The sequence below is a fragment of the Ambystoma mexicanum genome, chromosome 4p (genome assembly GCF_040938575.1).
Source record: "Ambystoma mexicanum isolate Mex_15411 chromosome 4p, UKY_AmexF1_1, whole genome shotgun sequence".
Classification (NCBI taxonomy): Eukaryota; Metazoa; Chordata; class Amphibia; order Caudata; family Ambystomatidae; genus Ambystoma; species Ambystoma mexicanum.
The window spans coordinates 135,527,631-135,549,507 of NC_090927.1; the positions used below are offsets into that span (position 1 = coordinate 135,527,631).

At 46.6% G+C, this 21,877-nt stretch overlaps 1 protein-coding gene across 1 annotated transcript in view; it reads left to right on the forward strand.

The window, feature by feature from the left end:
- RAB10 (RAB10, member RAS oncogene family) overlaps positions 1 to 18,182 on the forward strand; it is a 482,537-nt gene extending 464,355 nt beyond the window's left edge. The window contains exon 6 of the mRNA XM_069605573.1: positions 17,787 to 18,182. Within this exon, the coding sequence (XP_069461674.1) occupies positions 17,787 to 17,870 (84 nt within the window). The 3' untranslated portion in view covers positions 17,871 to 18,182. The remainder of the gene's footprint in view (positions 1 to 17,786) is intronic.
- The last annotated feature ends 3,695 nt before the right edge of the window (positions 18,183 to 21,877 follow it).

The window sequence follows — 21,877 nt, forward strand, 5'->3', positions numbered from 1 at the left end:
GACGCAGGTTCCACCGGCGGCCTCCTCGGACCGTTCAGGTTCGAAGCCCCTCTCGCAAGCGCAGCCACGACCAGCGACTGGGCTTTCGACAAATAAGGGCGCCGCCCCCAAACCATCAGCAGAGAGCGCACGCCGCCGTAGAACGATAGACACCCGTAACGTCGAAACCACAGCCCTCCGCTGACAAACGAGTCGCAGAGAGCTTGTCGAGGATCGTTGTAGCCGACGCCCAGAAGCGTACGCCGAAAGACACGCCGAGCGCTACGCAGAGGTCGAGAGACACGCCGAAAAAACCCGAAGAAAGACGGGGACTACCCCTTCAGTCGGGGGGGGGACCCCCCAGCACACCGGAAGGCTTTTCGGAAGGCGACGGGACACTTTCCTCGACGTTATGGGAGAGGTTGAGCCGTTTTCAGCTAGATGACACTAATTTTCCCCCGCTAGACCGCTCAGGGGTACCCCATGAAACAATGGAAAGGCTTCATCTCTGCATGGAGAGAATGGAGAGGTTTATGAAGACCCAGAACCCTCCCACTCCCAAGAGAACAAGAGAAGGGCCTCAGGAGGACCCCAGGGCCAAATATCCGAGACTAGTCAATCCCCAGCAGGACACAGCCTCAGACTTCCATAATGTGTATGACCTCACTGGGGAGGAACAATACTTAGAGGAGGAGGATGAATTTGTGGATGATGAAGATGGACAGAACCAGGAGGAAGGTCTGGAAGACAGCCCAGACATGGTAGGAGAAGGCTTCGGAGAAAATCCAGAAGGACCTTCTCATCCCTGGCAATCCCCATCAGTATACTTGGACACTGATGTCCTGAACCTAAATCCTCCTGACAGTTCACCTGTTAGAAACACGTCTCCCATTGACGATCAGCCCACATTCAATGCCCTGTTGCGCAGAGCAGCAGCACATTTCGAACTGGACACTGGGGAGATCTCTCCTGAAATAGACTTTGTGGAAAGAGTAATTAAGGAGAAACCCCCAGTCAGCCAGACCATTCCCCTCCTCGCTTCGGTGAAGAGAAGAATCATCCCTTCGCTATCCACACCCGCACTAATTAGAGGAGTTAATCCAAGGATTGAAAAACTTTTCACTCCTTCACCCTCAGACCCGCTGTACATCAGGGGACATTCCATTCCGGATTCCCTTGTAGTAACTAATACAAGGAAGAGGGCAGGGGTGCCGCTGTCCACCAGCGAGGCACCACCTGACAAGGAGGGCAAGAGGTTATTTGCCTTGGCAAAAAGTCACATCCTCGGCTGCCTTTTCGGCAAGAATTGCGAACAACAATTCTTTGCTAGCTAGCTACGCCGACGCGCAGTGGGCCAAACTGCACAAAGACGCCGAAGAAGCGCCGGAACCACTACGTACACGCCTATCAACTATTGGCGAAGGAACCCAGGTCAACCAGAGTATTGTAAAGAACTCTCTGGATGCTGCTGAGACAGCGGGACGTTCCCTGGTTCAGGGAATACTCCTAAAACGCCATGTATGGCTGCGCAACTCAGGGTTCAAACCGGAGACACAGGCGTCTTTAATAAATAAACCTGTTGAAGACTCAAACCTCTTCGGGAAATCGGTGGATGAGGCTCTAGAGATGGCTAAAAAAGAGTTTGATACTATCAAAACGCTTGACCAGATCTCTAAGCCCACCACCAGACGCGGCTATGGCAACAAACGCTTTTTTCGTGGCCAACGCCAACAGCAGAATCAGCAGCAACAGTACCCTGCCACCAGTTACCAGACCAATAGTGGGCAGTACAGCCAAAGAGGCCAGCGCCGGGCCAAAGGGAGAGGTCGGGGGTCCACCCCCAGAGGCTCCCAAGCCCCCAACAACACCAAGTGACGCGAAGATTCGCGTCCCCTCCCATGCAACACCGGTCGGGGGCCGGATAACATCCTTTCTTCCAGCATGGGAGGGAATAACGTCAGAACGCTGGGTACTTTCCACTGTAGCCCACGGATACTGCATCGAATTCAACAGTTCCCCAACATACAGACCCCCGAGGGGACGACGCATGACATCGGAACACCTTGCCATCCTTCTCCAAGAAGTACAACTACTGCTGGAAAAAGGAGCCATAGAGGTCGTGCCTCTATCTCAGGTAATGGAAGGTATTTATTCAGTGTACTTCCTTGTACCCAAAAAGGATCTAACCATGCGCCCTGTATTAGATCTGCGCCCAGCGAACAAGTTTATCAAACCCCAGAAGTTTCGTATGGTGACCTTACAGGAAGTGATCCCACTGCTATCACAGGGAGATTACATGACAACATTGGACATGAAAGATGCATACTTTCATATTTTAATGTTGCCAGCGCACAGAAAATACCTCAGGTTCATGATAGAGGGCAAACACTACCAGTTCAGAGTGCTACCCTTCGGCATAGCATCAGCACCAAGGGTATTCACAAAGGTATTGGCAGTGGCCCACCTGCGCAGGTTGTCCATCCCAGTTTACCCTTACCTCGATGACTGGCTCATAACAGGGGATTCTTACGAAACATGCTTCTCCAATACCCAAAAGACTGTAGACCTTTTGTTCCAGTTGGGCTTCTCCATCAACGAAAAGAAGTCCAGCCTAGACCCCAGCCAAGTCAAACTATTCCTAGGGGCTCTAATTCAAACAAAGGACGGCCTTGTCTTCCCCTCCAACGAGAGGGTTCAAAACATGCTGTTTCAGATCCCTCAATATGTGACTGGTCGAGAGGTGACGGTACGCAAAGCAATGCGCTTGCTAGGCATGATGGCGTTGTGTATTTATTTGGTACCTCACGCGCGCCTGCTCATGCGCCCTATGCAAGAGTGGCTCAACAGCCAGTGGTGTCAGGCCAGCGGACTATGGGACGATCTAGTGGTGGTCTCGCAGGCCTTGGTTCTCGCTACGGTGGTGGACAAAGGAAAACCTGGAAAGAGGGAAACCTTTTGCCACACCCGCGGCGGAAGCCACTCTAACCACAGACGCATCCCTCACAGGATGGGGGGCTCACCTATCCCATCAAACTGCTCACGGAGTGTGGACTCCGAACGTAGCATCCAAACACATAAATCTACTAGAGCTACTAGCTGTGTTCAAGGCGCTAAAAGCCTTCCAGGAACACCTACAAGGCAAGACTGTGTTGGTCCTTACAGACAGCACCACAGCCATGTAATACATCAACAAGCAGGGGGGCACCCACTCTCCAGGACTGTCCAAACTGGCCCAAAATATATGGAAGTGGGCTCTCAAACAAAACATGTTCCTACTGTCACAACATGTACCAGGGGAACTCAATCTGCTGGCAGACAAACTCAGCAGAGATTTCCCCCTGCCCGAAGAGTACGAATGGCGACTGCACGAAGACATAGTCTTCAACGTCTTCACACAATGGGGATTCCCAGAAATAGACCTATTTGCAACCCTGGAGAACTCACAATGCCTAAGTTACGCCTCCAGGTACCCCCAGAACCAATCCAAGGGGAACGGTCTGTCGATGCAATGGTCAGGGAAATTTGTTTACGCTTTTCCCCCCTGTCTCCCCTTATCAACAAGGTGGTGCACAAGATGCACCAGGAACAAGTGACCATGATACTGGTGGCCCCAATGTGGGCCCGACAGCCATGGTTCGCACACTTGATGGAGATATCTCTATCTCCCCCAGTGAAACTCCCCTGCCCGTACAACATGCTGTCACAAGACAAGGGCAGGACTCTGCATCCATGCCCCCAGAACATGAACTTAGCAGCTTGGCTCCTGAGATCATAGAATTCGGACATCTACTGCTCCCGCAGAGATGCATGAACATCCTCAGGGAAGCCAGAAAACCTAACACTCGCCACTGCTACTCTAGCAAGTGGAAGAGATTTGTCATCTGGTGCAAAAAGCATCAACCCGATAGACTGCTCTCCCACACATATTGTTCTATACCTGACCCACTTATTGGATTCAGGTCTAGTGTTCAATTCCATTAAAGTCCACCTAGCGGCACTTTCTGCATACACCACTTCCCAACTCAAGGTGTCGTGGTGGAAGATCCCTGTTATAAAGGCCTTCATGGAGGGAATAAAGAGAATACACCCCCGATAGCTGACCCAGCTCTAAGCAGATACAACCATCAGAAATGCTTTTACGGTAAGTAATGCATTGTCATCTCCCTTGACCAGTCACGCTTTGTTTATCTAATTGCCCTGGAGGGTCAAGGCTTACCAGGAACCCTTATAGAACATTACTGTCCGTCTCTACAGAAGATGGAGTAACCTGGTGTGATTGCGGTGGACCGTGCAGGGCCAGATGCCGCGTGTAACCATGTTTCAGAGATGGCTAGAAGGTCCTTATGGTTGGAGGTGTTCATGTCCACGGAGTGTGCCATAATGGACCTAGCATTGATTAGGGCACAGCTCAGAAGTGGGACCAGTGCGTTTCGCAGGCTGTTATAAGTTGTGCTAATAGGATTGTGATTGGCAGCATGGCTAAGTAATGGGGTAGATGGGTTGATCCATCTAGTGTCTGCCCATTTGCTTAAGGCTGGTGACCGTTTTGTGTAAGGGCAGGCTGATTTCAAGGAACTGTTCTCAGGTGCGCAGGTATGATTGTTTTGCAGCAGTGAGGCCGGTAAACTGAAGCAAGCCATGCTTTTTGGTGTGTGCCTGGCACTATAATTCAGTGGCCAGGTGGGGAAGTTGATGAGTCTAGTATCAGCTGAGCTGGATATAGTAGGTCTAGAGGCATGGTTCTGAGGCCGGGTTAGGACGCTGATGTCAGCTTTGCTATTTTGAGAAAAGCTGGCCTAACATTTGCCAAGTTGGGTGTGTAGGTTAGGGGAGCCGTTGTTGTGTGTACTAGTCATGTCATGGATGGCGCCCAGATGTGGGGCGGTGGAGATGCAGCAAGCCAGACTTGGGCTGCAGCCGGTGATGTGTAGTGGGGAGGTGTAGTGGGGAGGTGTGTGTGTGCGCGCGCGCCTTTCTGTGGCGATGGGCGAGTAGGGAGGTAAAGATTGTGTGGACAGGTGAGCCAGCCTCTAAGGGCACTAGGCAGGGTGATTGGCTGATCTTTGCAGTGTGTAGACCAGTTTTGCATTAGGTATGCGATGGGGATGAGGTGGTCGGTGTTGGGCTGAGGTTGGGGGTGCAAAGTGGTGCACTGGGCTGGAGAAATGTAGTTGGACGGATAGTGATATAATGGGGTAATAGATTAGGGAGGAAGCATGTTGCCATATAAGCCGTCTCAATCTTGAGCACTTACCTTTGTTAGAGGTTGGTGGTGGAGGCATTCCCGGCTCAGACCGGTCCAGAGAGGATTCATGAGTCTTCGCAGCAGGCCTTCGTATTCGGCTGGCTCCGCCTTACTGTATTGGTGGTGTCTTCTCAAGGCTTCTCAGGGCCAATCATGGGTTGCCGAAGGAGAGGCTTAGCCTGTGGCTGTAGTGTTTCCCTGGAATGGCACATTTGAAGCAGCGTGGGCCTTGGACTGGAATTGCAGCCTTATTTCGATAGTGTACCTCAATGCACTGTGGATTTGCCATAATCCCGCTCCTGCTGTTGGGGGCATCAAGGGGACTCTGGTGCAAATAAGAGCTTTCAGGAGGGGGTGGCGAGTGCCAGATGGGCTTTGTGCCTTTGCAGCGGGCATATGTTAGTGGCAGCCTCTGCCTGCCGGCTTTATTGGTTAATAATACAGTTGGTGTATAGGTTAAACAGGGCTGGAGACAAGACGCAGGCCTGCCTGACAACTTTTTCAAACTTAAACTAAGATGTGGCGGTCCCACCCAAAATCTGATAACAGCCTTATTTGCATATAGGGATTTAAGAGCTAGAAACAAAACTGGATACTAAGCTTGATCAGGTTTCCCATAGCTTTTACCCGGTAATCTCTTCAAACGCTGTTGGATATAATAATCGATAGCTACTTTATCATGAAACTAAACTTGTCGCGTCTTCATCACAAACTACCAGGCAGCATATTTATCCTACATATGCTCATGTGCTGTAAACTAAATTGACCTTTGAGTACTTAACGTATGTGATGTAAAAATAAGGGTAATTTGTATGTAAGGGGTTTCCCTGCCTCAACCAAACAAAAGGCTGTCTGTGTCAGGATGTTCAACCAAAAAGTGTTCTGTCCTGTGTCCGAAAACCATAAGCTGACCCTTACATGCTAAACTCCATAGAATGTGCAACTGATTTTTAATTGTCTTTTATAAGCTGTGCACATTATAGCTTTCGTTCAAAGTTCAAAAACATAGTTCTAAGGTGCAGAAAAGAAATAGAAATAAAGTTGCACCTTTAAAAAGGGGTCCTCTTTGGGTCTTCAACTCTGTGGTAGCTCCGTAAAGAGTCAATAATAATCCACTGGTTCAGAGGGTGGCAAGACCTCCCCTGCATTTCTCCTTTCACACATTTTACTTCAGTTTCAAGGGGGAACGACTCCACCCTTGAGTCTCCCTTATGCACAGTTATTTTCAGTGTTTCAGTTGCACTCTCTGGAACTGTTATCCTTAAAAGGCATTGGTTCTTTCCTTTTCCATTGATTGTCAATATCCCACAATTTCAAGGATTTTTGACCCCTGAGCTTTCTTGAGCCTTTTCCTACCTCTGTTGTACTCTCCTGCCAGGGTACTTGCAGCTTTATTACTTCATTCATTCTCTGGGTCTCAAGTATCTTTCAATGAGGTATGATGGTGTTGATGGCCACTATTTCATCATTTCAAGGCGGTGTCTTGACCCATGGGCTTTCGCAATCCTTTTTTTACCACTGGTGTACTCACCTGCAAGGGTTTTTGCAACTTTGTTACTTACCCTTGAAAGGGGTATGATTTTCACTTTTTATATTGGTTATCACTACTTCACAATTTCAGAATGAGGTTTTTACCCTGAGTTTTCTCACTTTTCTTCTTAGCCCTGGTTTACTCTGCTGCTAGGGAGTCTCACTTGGGTAAGGGTCCCAGACTTGCACACTGCTTGGTTTACTCTCCTTCCAGGGCTTATGTCATCTCATGGGTTTGAGTCCCAGACTCAGTGTTTTCCTGGTTCTCTAGAGTGCCATGGCTTCTCGATTCTCCATTTACTCTCTTGTATTCAGGAAATTGTTTTTCAAGTTCTGTGTCACCGACCCCTTCTTAACAATATTCGTATTAACTATTTCAGTTTAGCCTCTGAAGCTCCCTGGTGTCCCTTTTTCTCTCACTGGTCTTACCGGTCTTCACTGGCGGCTTTGGTGTTCTTCGCGTCTCACCATCTTTGCTCTGGGGCCGCTTACTGGGAGTGCATCCCGTTGGCAGATTGGTTCCCGCTTTGCCTTTCTCTGCTTTTGGCGCCTCCAGCTGCCCGTGGCAATAATGCAGCATGCTTCTCTCGGTTTGGTATCTCTGCACTCCGTTCTCATAAGCGTACATGCTGTGTTCTCCAGTCTGCTCGCCTCTGGTGTCCTAACCAGCATCTAAACCAGTTGGATTCAGCAGCAGTCTGTCGTGTGTTCTGTTCAGCTGTGTCTGTTTTCAATGTCCAAGCATTGGTTAGCATTTCCCAAAGACTAGAACTCGGCCTTGTCTTAACGCTTCTGGTCATCCTTATTACTCCATCCCTCTTCCTTGTCTCGGTACTATACAAGAGGGGAACGGGGGGGGGGGGTACATACCGTTCTTGGCCATGAAAACCCAGGTATTCTCCATCTACATCACAATAAGCCATACGGAAATGTTCCAAGCGCACATGGGTGTCATTAAGAATTACATCTGAAGGATTATTCGATACAGTATTTTTCTGTCTCCCTGTCTTCCCGCAGATAGCAGCCCCCAAGGTCAGTCAGGTTGCTACTGCCTTTCCCTGGCCACGTAAGAAAAGCCTCCCTCCAGGAAATCAGTGAGGATGTTGCTAGATTCTTCACAGGAGCCAAAGGTAGTTGCAAGTGGTACCCTGTGTTCAGCTAACTAGACTTCAAAGCTAGGGGCAGGAACCAAATAGTTGGTGTAGTTATTTTGATCTAGGAAAAGAAAATGGCGCACCATTTTTGCCTAAGCCCAGTGGCCTGCGTTAGTGGTTTTTTCCACTATACATGTTGTTTCTGTGCAATTTCTGGTATAAGGTGAAGATTTTTTCCTTGCTTAGTTTGGTGAAAAGTGGCATTAAATATCCATCTTTTCTCCTAGACTGACTTAACTGCAGATGACTTAACTGCAGCCATTAGATGGAAGAACCATCTTTGGTTTTCAAAAGTTACTTTTATACTAACATCCAAATGTTCAGACTGCTTGCAGCCGCCTAGTCCTCTACATATAATTTAGTTTCTGATGTTTGTTAATCTGCTTAAAATCGCATGCTGTGCATAGTCTGATATCCAGTGGTCACTGCAGAGTATTGCATTTTGTTTTTCGTAGTCGAAAAAGGGGACGTAGACAAGGCGTGTCTGTAACACTATCCCTATAGTGACGTGCAGTGTACCCACAATCCCTCACGCGTTGAGGTCCCTCAGATTTTTTTTCCGCCCAGATATTGGTTGCCTTTACGCGGAGCTCCTCGAGAGACATTGCAAATATTCACTCGACCTTTGGTCGTTATTTAACGTTGGGTTCCTCCTTCGAAGCTGATCTCCGCCGACAAGATCTTTGACGGCTGTGCCTTCGAAGGAGGAGACCCTTCGGCGTCGCCGAACATGTGGCCTGGCCTCGCCGGCCTCACAGTAGGGAGAGTGGGGTCGTGGGACATTTCTTGCTTCTCTATGAATGCCTTTCTCTTTCCCCACCTTTTCCTTCGGGGTTCTCATCACGTCTGATAGTTTCCTCAGCTATGGAGAGGACACAATTTAGATTTTGCCCGCGCTGCAAGGGCAAATTCACCTGGAAAGACGAGCACAAACTGTGCAACCGTTGCTTGCCCCTCGACCACAAAGACAGTTGTGCGGCCTGTAAGCTTCTTTAGCCTAAGACTTTAAAGGACCGCAGGGTCAAAAAGTGGGCAGCCTATGCCATGTCTAGGTCCGATTCCTCACCCGCTGCCGCCGAAAGTGGCGAGGAAAGTGATAACCCAACCTCCGCATCGGAGGTTGTACACCCCTCTAGGGGAGCAGTCACGCTCCTAGTCTGTCCCCGGCCCCGACAAGCTCGGCTCAAACCCTGCTCATTGGGATGAACACCCCGGCGACAGGCGCACACAAGCACTCGCATAAGCACACGGCCCACGGCTCTTCCTCGTCGAAGGCGAAGAAAGCATTAGCGCCAACGGAAACACAGGTCCTACTGGTGTCCTCCACGGGCAGTAAGGGTCCAAAGCCCCCTCGCAACCACAGACGCGACCAGCGACTGGGCTACCCCCAGATAAGGGCGCTATCACTAAACCGCCAGACGACGTGCCCCGTCAGGGAGCTCCCGTCGCCGTAGAGGACGAGACACCTGTAATGTCGAGACCAGAGGAACCCTCAACAGACCATTTAGTCGAGAGCCTGGCGCGTATTGTTTCCACTGATAGCCAGAGACGGACGGCAAAGGAGACGCCGAATATTGCTCGCAAGGCCAAGGAAACACCGAAAGGGACGGAAGGAAGGCAGGAACTGTCCCCTCCGGCGAAAGGGACTCCTAGCCTACTAGAAGGCTTCTCAGAAGGTGATGGGAGTTTATCCTCGATGGTATGGGATAGGTCAAAGCGTTTACAGGCAGAAAGCCTCCCCCCTCCCCCCCCCCCCCCCTCAGACCACGCTGGGCTACCAAAAGGGACCTTGGAGCGACTCCAGTTTTGCATGGACAAAATGGAGACTTTTATGTCTACCCAATACCTGCCCACACCCAAAAGACCAAGCGAGGGGCCCCAGGAGGATCCTTGGGCTAAATACCCTAGGATGTTAAACCCCCCATCCCCCCCACAGGGGGGGATGTAGAGTTATATGACCTCACTGAAGAGGACACCCACTTTCATGAAGATGAGGAGTTCTTAACTAACGAACAAGAACTAAACCTGGACCAGGAATGTTTCGAGGATGACCCAGACATGGGTGATGGGGGCTTTGAAGACCCAGAGGAAGGTGCTTCACATCCCTGGCAGTCCCCATCAGCGTCTACAGACCCCGACTCCCTAAACCTGTCCCTCCCCCCCAAAAAGACTCGCCAGTCAGGAATACATCACCTATAGACGAACAACCTACGTTTAATGCACTACTACGCAAAGCAGCAGCGCATTTCGAAATCGAGACTGGGGAAATTTCTCCTGACATAGACTTTGTGGAAAAGATCATCAAGGAGAAACCCCCTGTCAGTCAAACCATTCCCCTCCTTGCCAAAGTAAGGAGACAAATCATTCCTTCACCATCTACACCCGCAATGGTCAGAGGGGGTCAACCCAAGGATAGAAAAATTGAGTGTCCTCCGTCGGACCCGTTATACATCAGGGTCCCTCAGTACCGGACTCCCTAGTAGTAACAAATAGAAGAGGGCAGGGGTCTCGCTATCAACCAGCAAGGCACCTCCAGATAAAGAAGGTAAAAAGCTGTATGCCCTAGGTAAAAGGATTACAGCCTCGGCAGCCTTTTCCACCAGGATTGCCAACAACTCCTTACTGGCAAGTTATGCAGATACCCAATGGAGCAAACTACACAAAGACATTGAGGAGGTACCTGAACCCCTAAGTACTCTGCTTCTGGCCACAGTTACTCAGGGAACCTTAGTCAACCAGAGCATCATTAAAAATACTCTAGATGCTGCAGAAAACAGTAGCCGTTCCCTAGTCCAAGGAATCCTCCTCAAACGTCATGTCTGGCTATGTAATTGGGGCTTTAAACCCGAAACCCAAGCATCTCTCATTAAACCTATAGAGGATGCCAACCTCTTTGGGAAGGCGGTGGATGATGCACTGAAGACTGCAATGACACCATTAAGACCCTAGATCAGATTTCAAGGCCTCCCAACAAGCGAGGTTATGGAAACAGACGCTTTTTTCGAGGCCAACAACATCATCATCATCATCAGCAGCAGCAATACTCTGCAGGCAACTGGTCCTCGAATCAAGGAACCAGTGGACGATACACCAGAGAGGACAGCGTTGTGGCAAGGGAAGAGGTCGGGGTTCCACCCCTAGAGGTTCCCAAGCCACCAACACCAAATAACCCGAAGAATCGGGTCCTCTCCCATGCATCCTGGTCGGGGGCCGGCTAACATCGTTTCTTCCAGCATGGGAGGGAATAACATCAGACCTCTGGGTACTATCAACCAAAGCCTGCGGATACTGTAGAATTCAACCGCTCCCTGACGTACAGACCCCTAAGGGGATGACGCCTGTCACCAGAGCACCTGGTCATCCTTCTTCAAGAAGTGGACCAGCTACTAGAAAAAGGAGCTGTAGAGGTTGTGCCTCTATCACAGGTAACGGTAGGTTTTTATTCAGTGTACTTCCTTGTACCCAAAAAGGACATAACCATGCGCCCTGTACTAGATCTGCGCCAAGCGAACAAATTTGTAAAACCTCAAATTTCGTATGTTGACATTACAGGAATTAATCACCCTGTTTTCTCAAGGGGATGACATGACAACACTGAACATTAAAGATGCATACTTTCATATTTTAATGTTGCCAGCGCACACAAAATACCTCAGGTTCATGATAGAGGGCAAAGACTACCAGTTCAGGGTGCTACCCTTCGGCATAGTGTCAGCGCCGAGGGTATTCACGAAGGTACTGGCAGTGGCAGCTGCCCCCAGTATCCCCTTACCTCGACGATTGACTCATAACAGGAGATTCTTACGAGACATGCTTCTCAAATACCCAAAAGACTGTAGACCTTTTGTTCCAACGAGGCAACTCCATCAACAAGAACTAGTCCAGGCTAGAGCCCAGCCAGATTAAACAATTCCTAGGGGCTCTAATTCGAACAAAGGACGGCCTCGTCTTCCCCTCCAACGAGAGGGTCCAAAATATGTTTCAGATCCCTCCAATATGTGGCCGGTCCAGAGGTGACGGTGCGCAAAGCAATGCGTTTGCTGGGAATGATGGCGTCATGTATATATTTGGTACCTCACGCGCGACTGCGCCCAATGCAAGAGTGGCTCAACAGCCAGTGGTGTCAGGCCAGCGGACAATGGGACGATCTAGTGGTGTTCTCCCAGGCCTTGGTTCTCTCGCTACGGTGGTGGTCAAAGGAAAACCTTGTAATAGGGAAACCATTTGCCACCCCCGCAGTGGAGGCCACTCTAACCACAGACGCATCCCTCACAGGATGGGGGGGGGCTCACCTATCCCATCAAACTGCACAGAGTTTGGACACAGAGCGTAGCGTCCAAACACGCAAACTTGCTGGAACTGTTAGCAGTCTTCAAAGCACTGAAGGCTTTTCAGGCACACCTGCAAGGGAAGACAGTGATGGTCCTCACAGACAGCATCACAGCCATGTACTATCTGAACAAGCAAGGGGGCACTCACTCTCCAGGACTGTCCAAGCTGTCCCAGAACATCTGGAAGTGGGCTCTCAAACACAAGTTCCTGTTGTCACAACATGTACCAGGGGAACTCAATCTGCTAGCAGACGAACTCAGCAGAGACTTCCCTCTGCCCGCAGAGTACGAATGGCGGTTACAAGAAGACATCGTCTTAGACGTCTTCACACAATGGGGATTCCCAGAAATAGATTTGTTCGCAACTCTGGAGAACTCCCAATGCCAAGATTACGCCTCCAGGTACCCCCAGAACCAATCCATGGGGAACGGTCTATTGATAGCATGGTCAGGGAAATTTGTTTACGCTTACCCCCCTCCGACTCCTCTTCTCAACAGGATAGTGCACAAGATGCACCAGGAACCAGTCATCATGATACTAGTGGGCCCGGCAACCATGGTTCGCTCACCTGATGGAGATGTCTGTCTCCACCGGTGAAACTACCCTGCCCATACAACATGCTGTCACAGGACAAGGGCAAGACACTACACCCATGCCCACAGACCATGGATTTAGCAGCATGGCTCCTGAGATCATAGAATTTGGTCATTTAGAACTCCCGCAGAGATGCATGGACATTCTCAAGGAAGCTAGAAAGCCTAACACTCGTCACTGTTACTTTAGCAAGTGGAAAAGATTTGTCATATGGTGTCAAATAAGAGCATCAACCCGGTTGACTGCTCTCCCACACATTGTTCTCTACCTGACTCACCTACTATACTCGGTATTAGTGTTTAATTCTATTTAGGTTCATTTAGCTGCACTTTCCGCATACACCACTTCTCAACTTAAAGTGTTGTGGTGGAAAGTCCCAGTTATTAAAGCCTTCATGAAAGGAGTTAAAAGAATACACCCTCCCATAGCTAACCCAGCTCCTGGATGGGACCCAAATGTGGTACTAACCAGGCTCATGAGCTCACCCTTTGAACCCATGCACAAAGCAACGCTTAAGGACCTCACCCATAAAACTGCTTTTCTAATAGCTATCACCTCCATCAGGAGAGTAAGTGAACTACAAGGGCTATCTATTCTAGACCCCTTTGTAACGGTTCTCAAAGATAAGGTGGTTCTACGCACACACCCTAGGTTTGCACCTAAATTCATTTCTAAGTTCCATCTGAACCAATCTATAGAACTACCAATGTTCTTTCAAAACACTTCAAACTTGGGAGAAAAAAGCCTGCATACACTTGATGTGCGCAGGGCTGTTATGTTTTATATGGAAAGAACTAGACCACTGAGAAAGACTAATCAGTTCTTTGTCTCAGTGGCAGCAGGAAGAGCATGAGATGCAGTTTCAAAATCCACTATATCTAGATGGATCGTACAATGCATCACCCTCTGTTTCTCTCTTGCTAAGAGAGAACTACCCTTCAAGCCAAGAGCACACTACTCGAGGCACTGGGGCTTCCATAGCATTCATTGCAAATGTCCCTCTTGAGTCCCTTTGCAAAGCGACAACCTGGAGTTCTGTACACACCTTTACAAAACACTACTGTCTAGATGCCCACTCTAGGTCTGATTCACAGGTGGGACAAGCCGTATTAAGAGACCTTTTCTCTACTGTTCCTTCTCACAACCCACCTCCAACTCCAGGTACTGCTCGCTAGTCTATGCACAGCATGTGATTCTAAGCAAATTAACAAACATCAGAAGACAATACATTACTTACCGTAAAAGCATTTCTGATGGTTGTATCTGCTTAGATTCACATGTGCCCACCCTTCCTCCCTGCTCGGATGGAAGGAACATAGACATCCTTTTATCTCTTTTCTGTACTCCCTCATGTCTATAGGGCTCCCTCAGGGTAGAAAAAATACAAATAGAGGGACCTCGACGCGTGAGGGATTGTGGGTACACTGCACGTCACTATAGGGATAGTGTTACAGACACGCCTTGTCGACGTCCCCTTTTTCGACTACAAAAAACAAAATACAATACTCTGCACCGACCACTGGATGTCAGATTATGCACAGCATGTGAATCTAAGCAGATACAACCATCGGAAATGCTTTTACGGTAAGTAATGCATTGTCATTTCTTTTAAACTGTCACAATATCTTCTTGATCCCTTTCTCTCCTGAGTTTACTCAACTACATGTGACTTACATGGAGAGGTCGTGGCTGCCAAGTGTCGTCCTCTCCGTGCCACAGCTCAATACTGCTTTTGCACATTGAATTCTTGGGCATCTGGTATAAATGTCCACCTGACAAGCCATAAAGCACCTGCCTACTCTTTGTGTTTCTTGTCGCAGCATGTCTTCATTAGAACCAAAATGCACAATTGAAATGTTTCCCATTGAAAATATAGGCCTATAAGTCCCAGTATGCCTTATGCAAAACCCAGGATTGCTGGTAGGGGTTTATGCTAGATATGGTTCCATTGCGCAGTTATGAGAAACATTAGGAACCTACTTAACGATTAAATGCTTAGCAACCTAAATGCTTGTACAAATACACTAAACTAGATAAGTTTTGGTATGATACTGGGAAGATAAGTTGTACAAGCAACTATTTTTGGGAAGTGGGAATCTATAGAGTGGAGGGATATTTTGCTGAATCTTTTAACTCGGGAGGATGGCTCTTTTGCCTTGGGAGGATAGCTCAGGGTCAGCGTGCTCGCCTTGGAAGCAAGACATGGAGCAACACGGGTACGATACCCGGGTCCGTGCTTAGAAACCTCTGGGTGTTAAGATATTTATGAATAACTTAAAGTCCGTTTTAAGCGCATTTTCAAACTTCAGTTCTTCCCTTTTATATACGACCTCTGCGTGACTCAGTGTTTGCATTTTTGCTACTTTACACAACCTGTTTTTTGTTTAACTTTAGAGTACTAGTTAATTCTGCATCAGATGCATTTTCAGTTGGTGGTTAACTTGATCGTTTCTTAGATTTTACTTGGTGGTGATGCTGCCATCATCCACGTAACATCCATCGCTCTGCCTTTATAACGTATAGAAAGATTTTTAATCTGGATATTAAGGTGGATGTCTAGAACAAGCCTACTCTTATTACTCATCTAGATTCAGATATCATGTCAATCTACTGGCTGGCAGTTTAACTTGGGTAGGATAACCACAGGTGAGGTTAACATGGACTCATAAGTTTTATTAGGTTTAATATGGGATCTGGTCATGTTACTAAGTACACTGGCTCTAGATTTCCTTTCAGATTAGTCCTTTTGTTAGTAGCCTGGGGATACCCAGAGGTGGGCATAGGTTTATCTGGTCTGTTTCTTGTTCTTGCCAGTGTAAGCGTCGTGGTCGTGTGGGAGGGAGTGGGGGGGGGGGGGGGGTTGTGTAGTATTTTGGGTTTGGGTGTGTGCATGGGATATAGTCAGAATCTGGTCTGTGCTTTGTAATGATTCTGGTCATAGTGGTTTGTTCAGATGTTTTACCAGTTATGCTGGAAGACTGACCAGGTTAGAGTGCAGATTGTGTAAACCTCCAACAGTGGCATAGTAGCACAGATTGCAGTCAGTATAAGACATGATGCAATACAAGCATGGTGCACAAATCGATCATGAAAACTAAATTTGCTCCCATCTAAGCAGACAGATATACAGTCACGCTATCTAGGAGCTCCTAGCACAATGGGAACTCGCTGTGCAATCAGAATAGAACTGCATATTAAAGTCTCTTAATGTGAGCAAGAATAGATTTTTATTTTTTTAAATGGGTGGCTACTGTGTTTTTGGTTTCTTACCTGATAATTGTGGACGCATTGGTTGATTACTTAAAATGGTTGAGTGGCGTGGTTAAGCATGCAAACATGTCGTGCAACCGCCCCCTCCTTAGCCACTGCTCTTCATTGGCTGCCTAGACCAGTGTCTTGAGGGGCTTGATTATGGGCCCCAAGTCACGGTACTTTCTAGCATCAATACACAGTGTGCGAAAATAAGGTCCGTGTCTGGAAGAAGAGGATCAATCTTGGAGAAGTTGGCAGAAAATCTGCCGAAAGGGGTTGCAATCAGTGGTGGTGCGCAGCATTGAGGCCATCCAGGCCTGGGTCTCATGAACTCCACCTACCGAATACTCATAAGCAAGTTTGGTGGGCATATGGGCGAAGCACATACCCTTAAAGATCCCTTTCTTATGATGCATAGCTGATTTCGTTTGTGCTCACTTGGACACTTTGTTTGTTTGGTTGGGTGAGTGTAAGCGTTTCAGCGGCTTAGTGGTTTAAATAGATGGAGATATGACAGTTTTGCTACACTACTATACTTCCCATGGTACAATGAAGACCCCTTTTTAAGATCCTATAGAATCACAGTTCAGGCAAACGTATGCTTCCTACGTCCATGAGCTCCTACAGTCTCACCCACTTGAAAATCGCATCTCAACAAAGATCGCACATGCCATTACCACTCTGGTCTGTGATACAACCGTCCCGCCCACAAACCCCATTTCCAATATGGTACCTAAAATTCTACCGTTGCACTTATTGTAACCACAAACCTAGCAGGTAAGGGTTCATTTTTCTCAAATCTCATTCTCGCTGTAATAGAGGAAACATGGGAAAAACGTACTGCGCAAGCGCACATCCAAGCTGCTCACCCTAGCAGGGTGTGGCACCCAGTAGCACACGAAGGGGAATCCCCTCGCACTAAAATTCAGGCAAAGCCTGAAGCCAAGCAGGCCGTGTTACACCTATAGTAAGGCCAATCAACTGTGACGTAATCACCCTAGAGAAAAACTAAATATGTTATTCTATAGTACTTCATATTTTTTATAAAACAAATATGCATACAATATCAACCAACCTGAGTTGGTACTCATTAATTGACCTAAGAAGGATGAAAGGCTGAGATGGCATTGCTGATATTTGAACCTGCAGAACACGTCGCAGCAGCAAGCGCTCAACCCATCTATAAAATAATAAGGTAATATGAAAGCCTGTGGAACATACTTGGCAGCAGGAGAGTGGTTAAGTCGGCACTTTGGGATGTGTGCGCCACAAGGCCAAGGCCTGGTCGATGAGGCCTCTGGACCAATTGCCACCAAGGTGGCTAGGGTATAGTCTGGATGAGGTCTATGTATGTTCACCTGTAGCAATCTACTGAGTAGAAGAAATTCCATAGAACGTGGTATTTGATCCATGTTCGTTCTCAGTAGATGGGCTCTCACACGCCTTTGCATCAAACTAGTTCTACAGTTTCTCAGGACTCCAGGTTACACTTTTGTATCAGATCCCTTATACTTTGTACGGAGTCGGAAAAGTGAGAAGTAGGATCAAAATAGGATTAAACCTTATAATGAAATTTACTGACAATAATTTGTATTAACGTGATTGGAGCTAGGCTGGACCTTTTACCGTGTTAGGTTTATTCTTTGAAGTATTCTCTGCAATGTTGCCCATACTAATGCTTGCTCTTCCTTTCTTTCTAGACCCCTGTAAAGGAGCCCAACAGTGAAAATGTAGATATCAGCAGCGGAGGTGGTGTGACGGGCTGGAAAAGCAAATGTTGTTGAGCGTCTTGTTCTGCTGTAACCATCCACTGCCCTCTCCTCCTTCCCTCTCTTCTTGCTTCCAGAGAAACCACTCTGCCCCTATTTTTAACCGTAAACAAATTTCACCCCATCTTAACAAAAAACCTCACTTTGTTCTTCCATTTGACTGCTTGCTGACTTTAATTTTTTCTTTCACAATGTATAGACGTTCGAGAAGAGAAATCATGTCTGACCTATCTCATTTTAAATGTACCTGCTCAGCTGACCACTACAGTTTTGGTTGTACCATAGACAAGTTCTTATCAATATTAAAACGGAGTAAACTACCATCAATCATTTCAACATTCTTCTGCAGACGTGTAAGAGTAAAAACTCGGATTAACTTTTTTGTATTTGCGCAAAGGTGGTATTTCTGCAATGTGTATTCGGGTCATCCTGATCTTTGAAAATGCATTAGCAAAAAAGTGACAGAAAAAAATCCACTTTGTAGATCTTTTTTTAAACACGATTATGTTTGGTTTATTTTGTCCTGTGCCTTATGGGGAGTTCAACTTACAGCATATAAATATATATATATATATATCTTCAGATATGTTCATCCAAAAAATGACGATTATGAGTACATGTAAAGCCCTTTTTTAGGGGATGGTGGGACTAAAGGGCGGGAGAAGCCTTTGTGGAGGGTGGAGGGGGAGACATGCCAAACAATTCTATCCCATTAAAAAAAAAAAATTGAAAACCTGCTCTCGTTGTCGTTTTACTACAGTTGTGGTTTGAAGGTGGAAGGGCCTTTGGTATAGATAGTTTGCATTAGTCTTTTTGCTACACACTCCCCACTCTGACCACTAACGTGCGATATTCCTGTTTTTTTTCCATATAGCTTTTTGTGTTCATGCATGCTTTTAGCAACTCTTCTGGTGTGGTGTTTTTACACGCTGATTTATACAAAAGTGCACCCTAAATCACCAGCGTTGGCCCTTCATGCCTCTTGTTTGCATGTACAGTGACGTGTCAGACTTCTGTGTTTTTTCTTATTGTCTCATTTGCTTAGTTACTAATTTTTAGCATAGGTAATTCAACAGTTATCCAGCAGTCTGCAGAAGTCTGTGCTCTAAAATTTGCTGCAAACTCCTATTAATGAACTCGCTGGTAGTTTGTCCCAATCCCCGGTTTTAAACGGATTTCGTTTTGCTTTCACTTTTCCTTGGACTCTGAGCACCATTAGTACTGGAAAGATGACATTTGTATCCAAGGTGGAGGATTTTGATTGCCTTACAATGGTGACTTTAATCTTAAGTAAAATGTTCCTTCTGGGCCTCTCTATAGTTGATGCTTCCTCTCCAGGATGTTTGGAATCCTGCTATGTGCTGGTTTTGTTGGGCACTTAACTGCGGCTTCCTCTTGCATACAGCTTCATCTCCTATATCCCATTAACCCTGATCCCTAACCTCTTGTTTTCTAGTATTATGACTTAACACACTGCTGTTTTGTGTAAGCTTTGCAGTGCTTGATGAAAAGCTACGTGTATTTTGTGAGACGGAAGTGCCTCAAAGTCCTAGGGTCTCTAGTGAAATGCTTGGAGCACCGGCTAAGTAATCTCTGTAACTGCACCTGTACACATGCCACTGTCAATGTCTCTAGAGTTGGTTGGTTGTGGAAGAGCAGCCTTTTTTTTAATTTAAAGTTATATTCAAGTGTCCAAAGTAAAGTTGTTGGCGTGTGGGTCCGTTTCTTCCCCCTTGCTTTCACTGACTTATTTGCACACGGCTGTAATTGTGTAACGGTGAGAATGTAAGCTCTCCTGAGCAGGAACCAATCTGTACAGCATGCTGCAGGCGCTATATGTAAATTAGTTGGTGGGTGGTAACTACTAAAACCACATTACTTTGGTTATATCCACTTAACACGAGAAAACTGCTAAATAGAACGTCTCCTTGGTGGAACCTTCGTCCCTCCTTTGTATTAATGTGCTGAAGACCTGCGTTATCCACGTTTATGGTTTTCTTCGCTTTTTGAATGATGTATACAACTATTTAAGTTTAATACGAAAGTCCTCTTGGATGAGCCATTAAACAGGTGGTGTATTGAGTAAATAACAAACCTTGTCAAGGCCTACGAAGCCAGTCAAGTCATTAGACCACTAACTTCAAAGTGTGAGTGGGAAACGTGCATTTCTTGTCCATTATAGCTTTTCCCCCCTTAATACAAATGCAGGTTTTTAGTCTTAAGGGCTAATATAAGTGGATACCATTTTCAGAAGATGCAAAAGGGAATGTGGTTAGTCCAGACCTGATTTTCTGCATGTCCACGTCAACATTGTATGGCCAATCTACAGATTATTTGTGCGACTTTTATTCAGGCAGAGGCACAGTGGAAGACTTATCTGGATCAATAATACCGTAGCTGATGAGGGAGCACACCATGTGCTTTTTTCCTTCTGCATTTCCGTTCACTCACTATAAGCACTCTGGACGGCCAACCTCCATGGAAAAAAGCATTACCAACGCGTGGGATCAAATTGGTTTCCCCAAATTCTTCTGAGTGCATTGATGAAGTGACTGCATCAGTCGGAATATTCTTTTGAATGCCAGATTCTGAATGTAGGCCATATTGGTCCAATGTTTGGAATTCTGGTGCCTCCCCCTTCAGCATGACATTTAACTGGAGCGAAGTTCGATTCTGATGAGTATTTATTGATTTGCGCACCTGGCTCACAGGTACTATTGCCACCCCCCCCCCCACATGAGGAGGACAGATCTTGACCCACCCACTCTTTAAACTGTTCATATTAACCGCTGGTATGTCATCTACAAACTGCCTGTGTTGCACTTTTGTGATTTTTGTTTTTAAATTTACTGAAAAGCTCCATCTTTGCCATTTCAGCAAGTCACAGTATTTTGTCCCGTTTATGTAGCAGACGTTCTTCAGTTGCCTAGTTTTTAATCTGTTGATGTGACTCTAGCTGAGTCAGCACAATGAAATCAGAGGGCTCCCACGAGATTAACTGACAGTTTCTTTGCTACTATGGTATTATGCAAACAGGTCGGCTCTCTAGACCTTTGCTACCTGCTTCTCACTTTCTGACTTAATGTTAAAGTAAAAAGGGAAACTGAGGTGAATGTTAACATTCTTGTGTAATCTTTGTTTAAAGCTTTAGTACATTTGCTTATGACCAGGTGCTCCCTTTGCAAAACCAATGGGCTCCTCTGTACAAGCTACTTTTGCTACCCATGTTGGAGGGTAGTCAAAGTAAACAAGCCGCTTGGATTAGATGCCTGCACATTTTGTTTCATATTCTAACAAGTTAAATAAAGTGGAATGTTTCTGAGATGGTCTATTTCTCTTAATATAAAAGACTTGAATATCTGCTTTGTTTTGTCATTTGTGTGAATTGCTGCCCTTAAATGTACATCTAATTCATTCTTTGTACCCTTGAGTTGAGGTGAAATGGTAGGTGTGTACTGGCTGTCTGAATAGCAGCATTTATGTGCATCCTGTGTAGTTTGGTATCAATCTTGTGCCACTTATCAGTACAGCCTTTATCTGCATGGGGAACTTTGTGACCTGATGGCAGACATTTCCCATGGCTGGATTATGTCAAATTGTCCCATTGATTCTCGCCTGGGGGTGGCGGGTGGAAATGGAAAGACTACACCACTCCCGACACCTTGGGTATATGGACTGCAGTTAACTAAGTAGTGCACCACACTGGTTCATGCCAACATTCATTTCAGTTACTAGTTGTTTTTAAATAACGACGTGTGTACTCTAAATTTCCAGCAGTTAAAATGGTTACTGTGGGAATGCTAGGCTTGTTGAATGACATGTAACACAAGAGTAAGGGAATCGTCTTATACAATAATAAAACAATGTTTAAGTTGGCAATTTTGAAGTTCACTGATGTGCCCACTCTTTACCAGTAGGAGACTGCTGCTCATGGGAGCTATACAAAAGTGTAAAAATTATCCAAACTTGAACGGGGCCTCTTCCCCGTGGTCCCTAGTATGGTAATTGAATATTTAAAATAC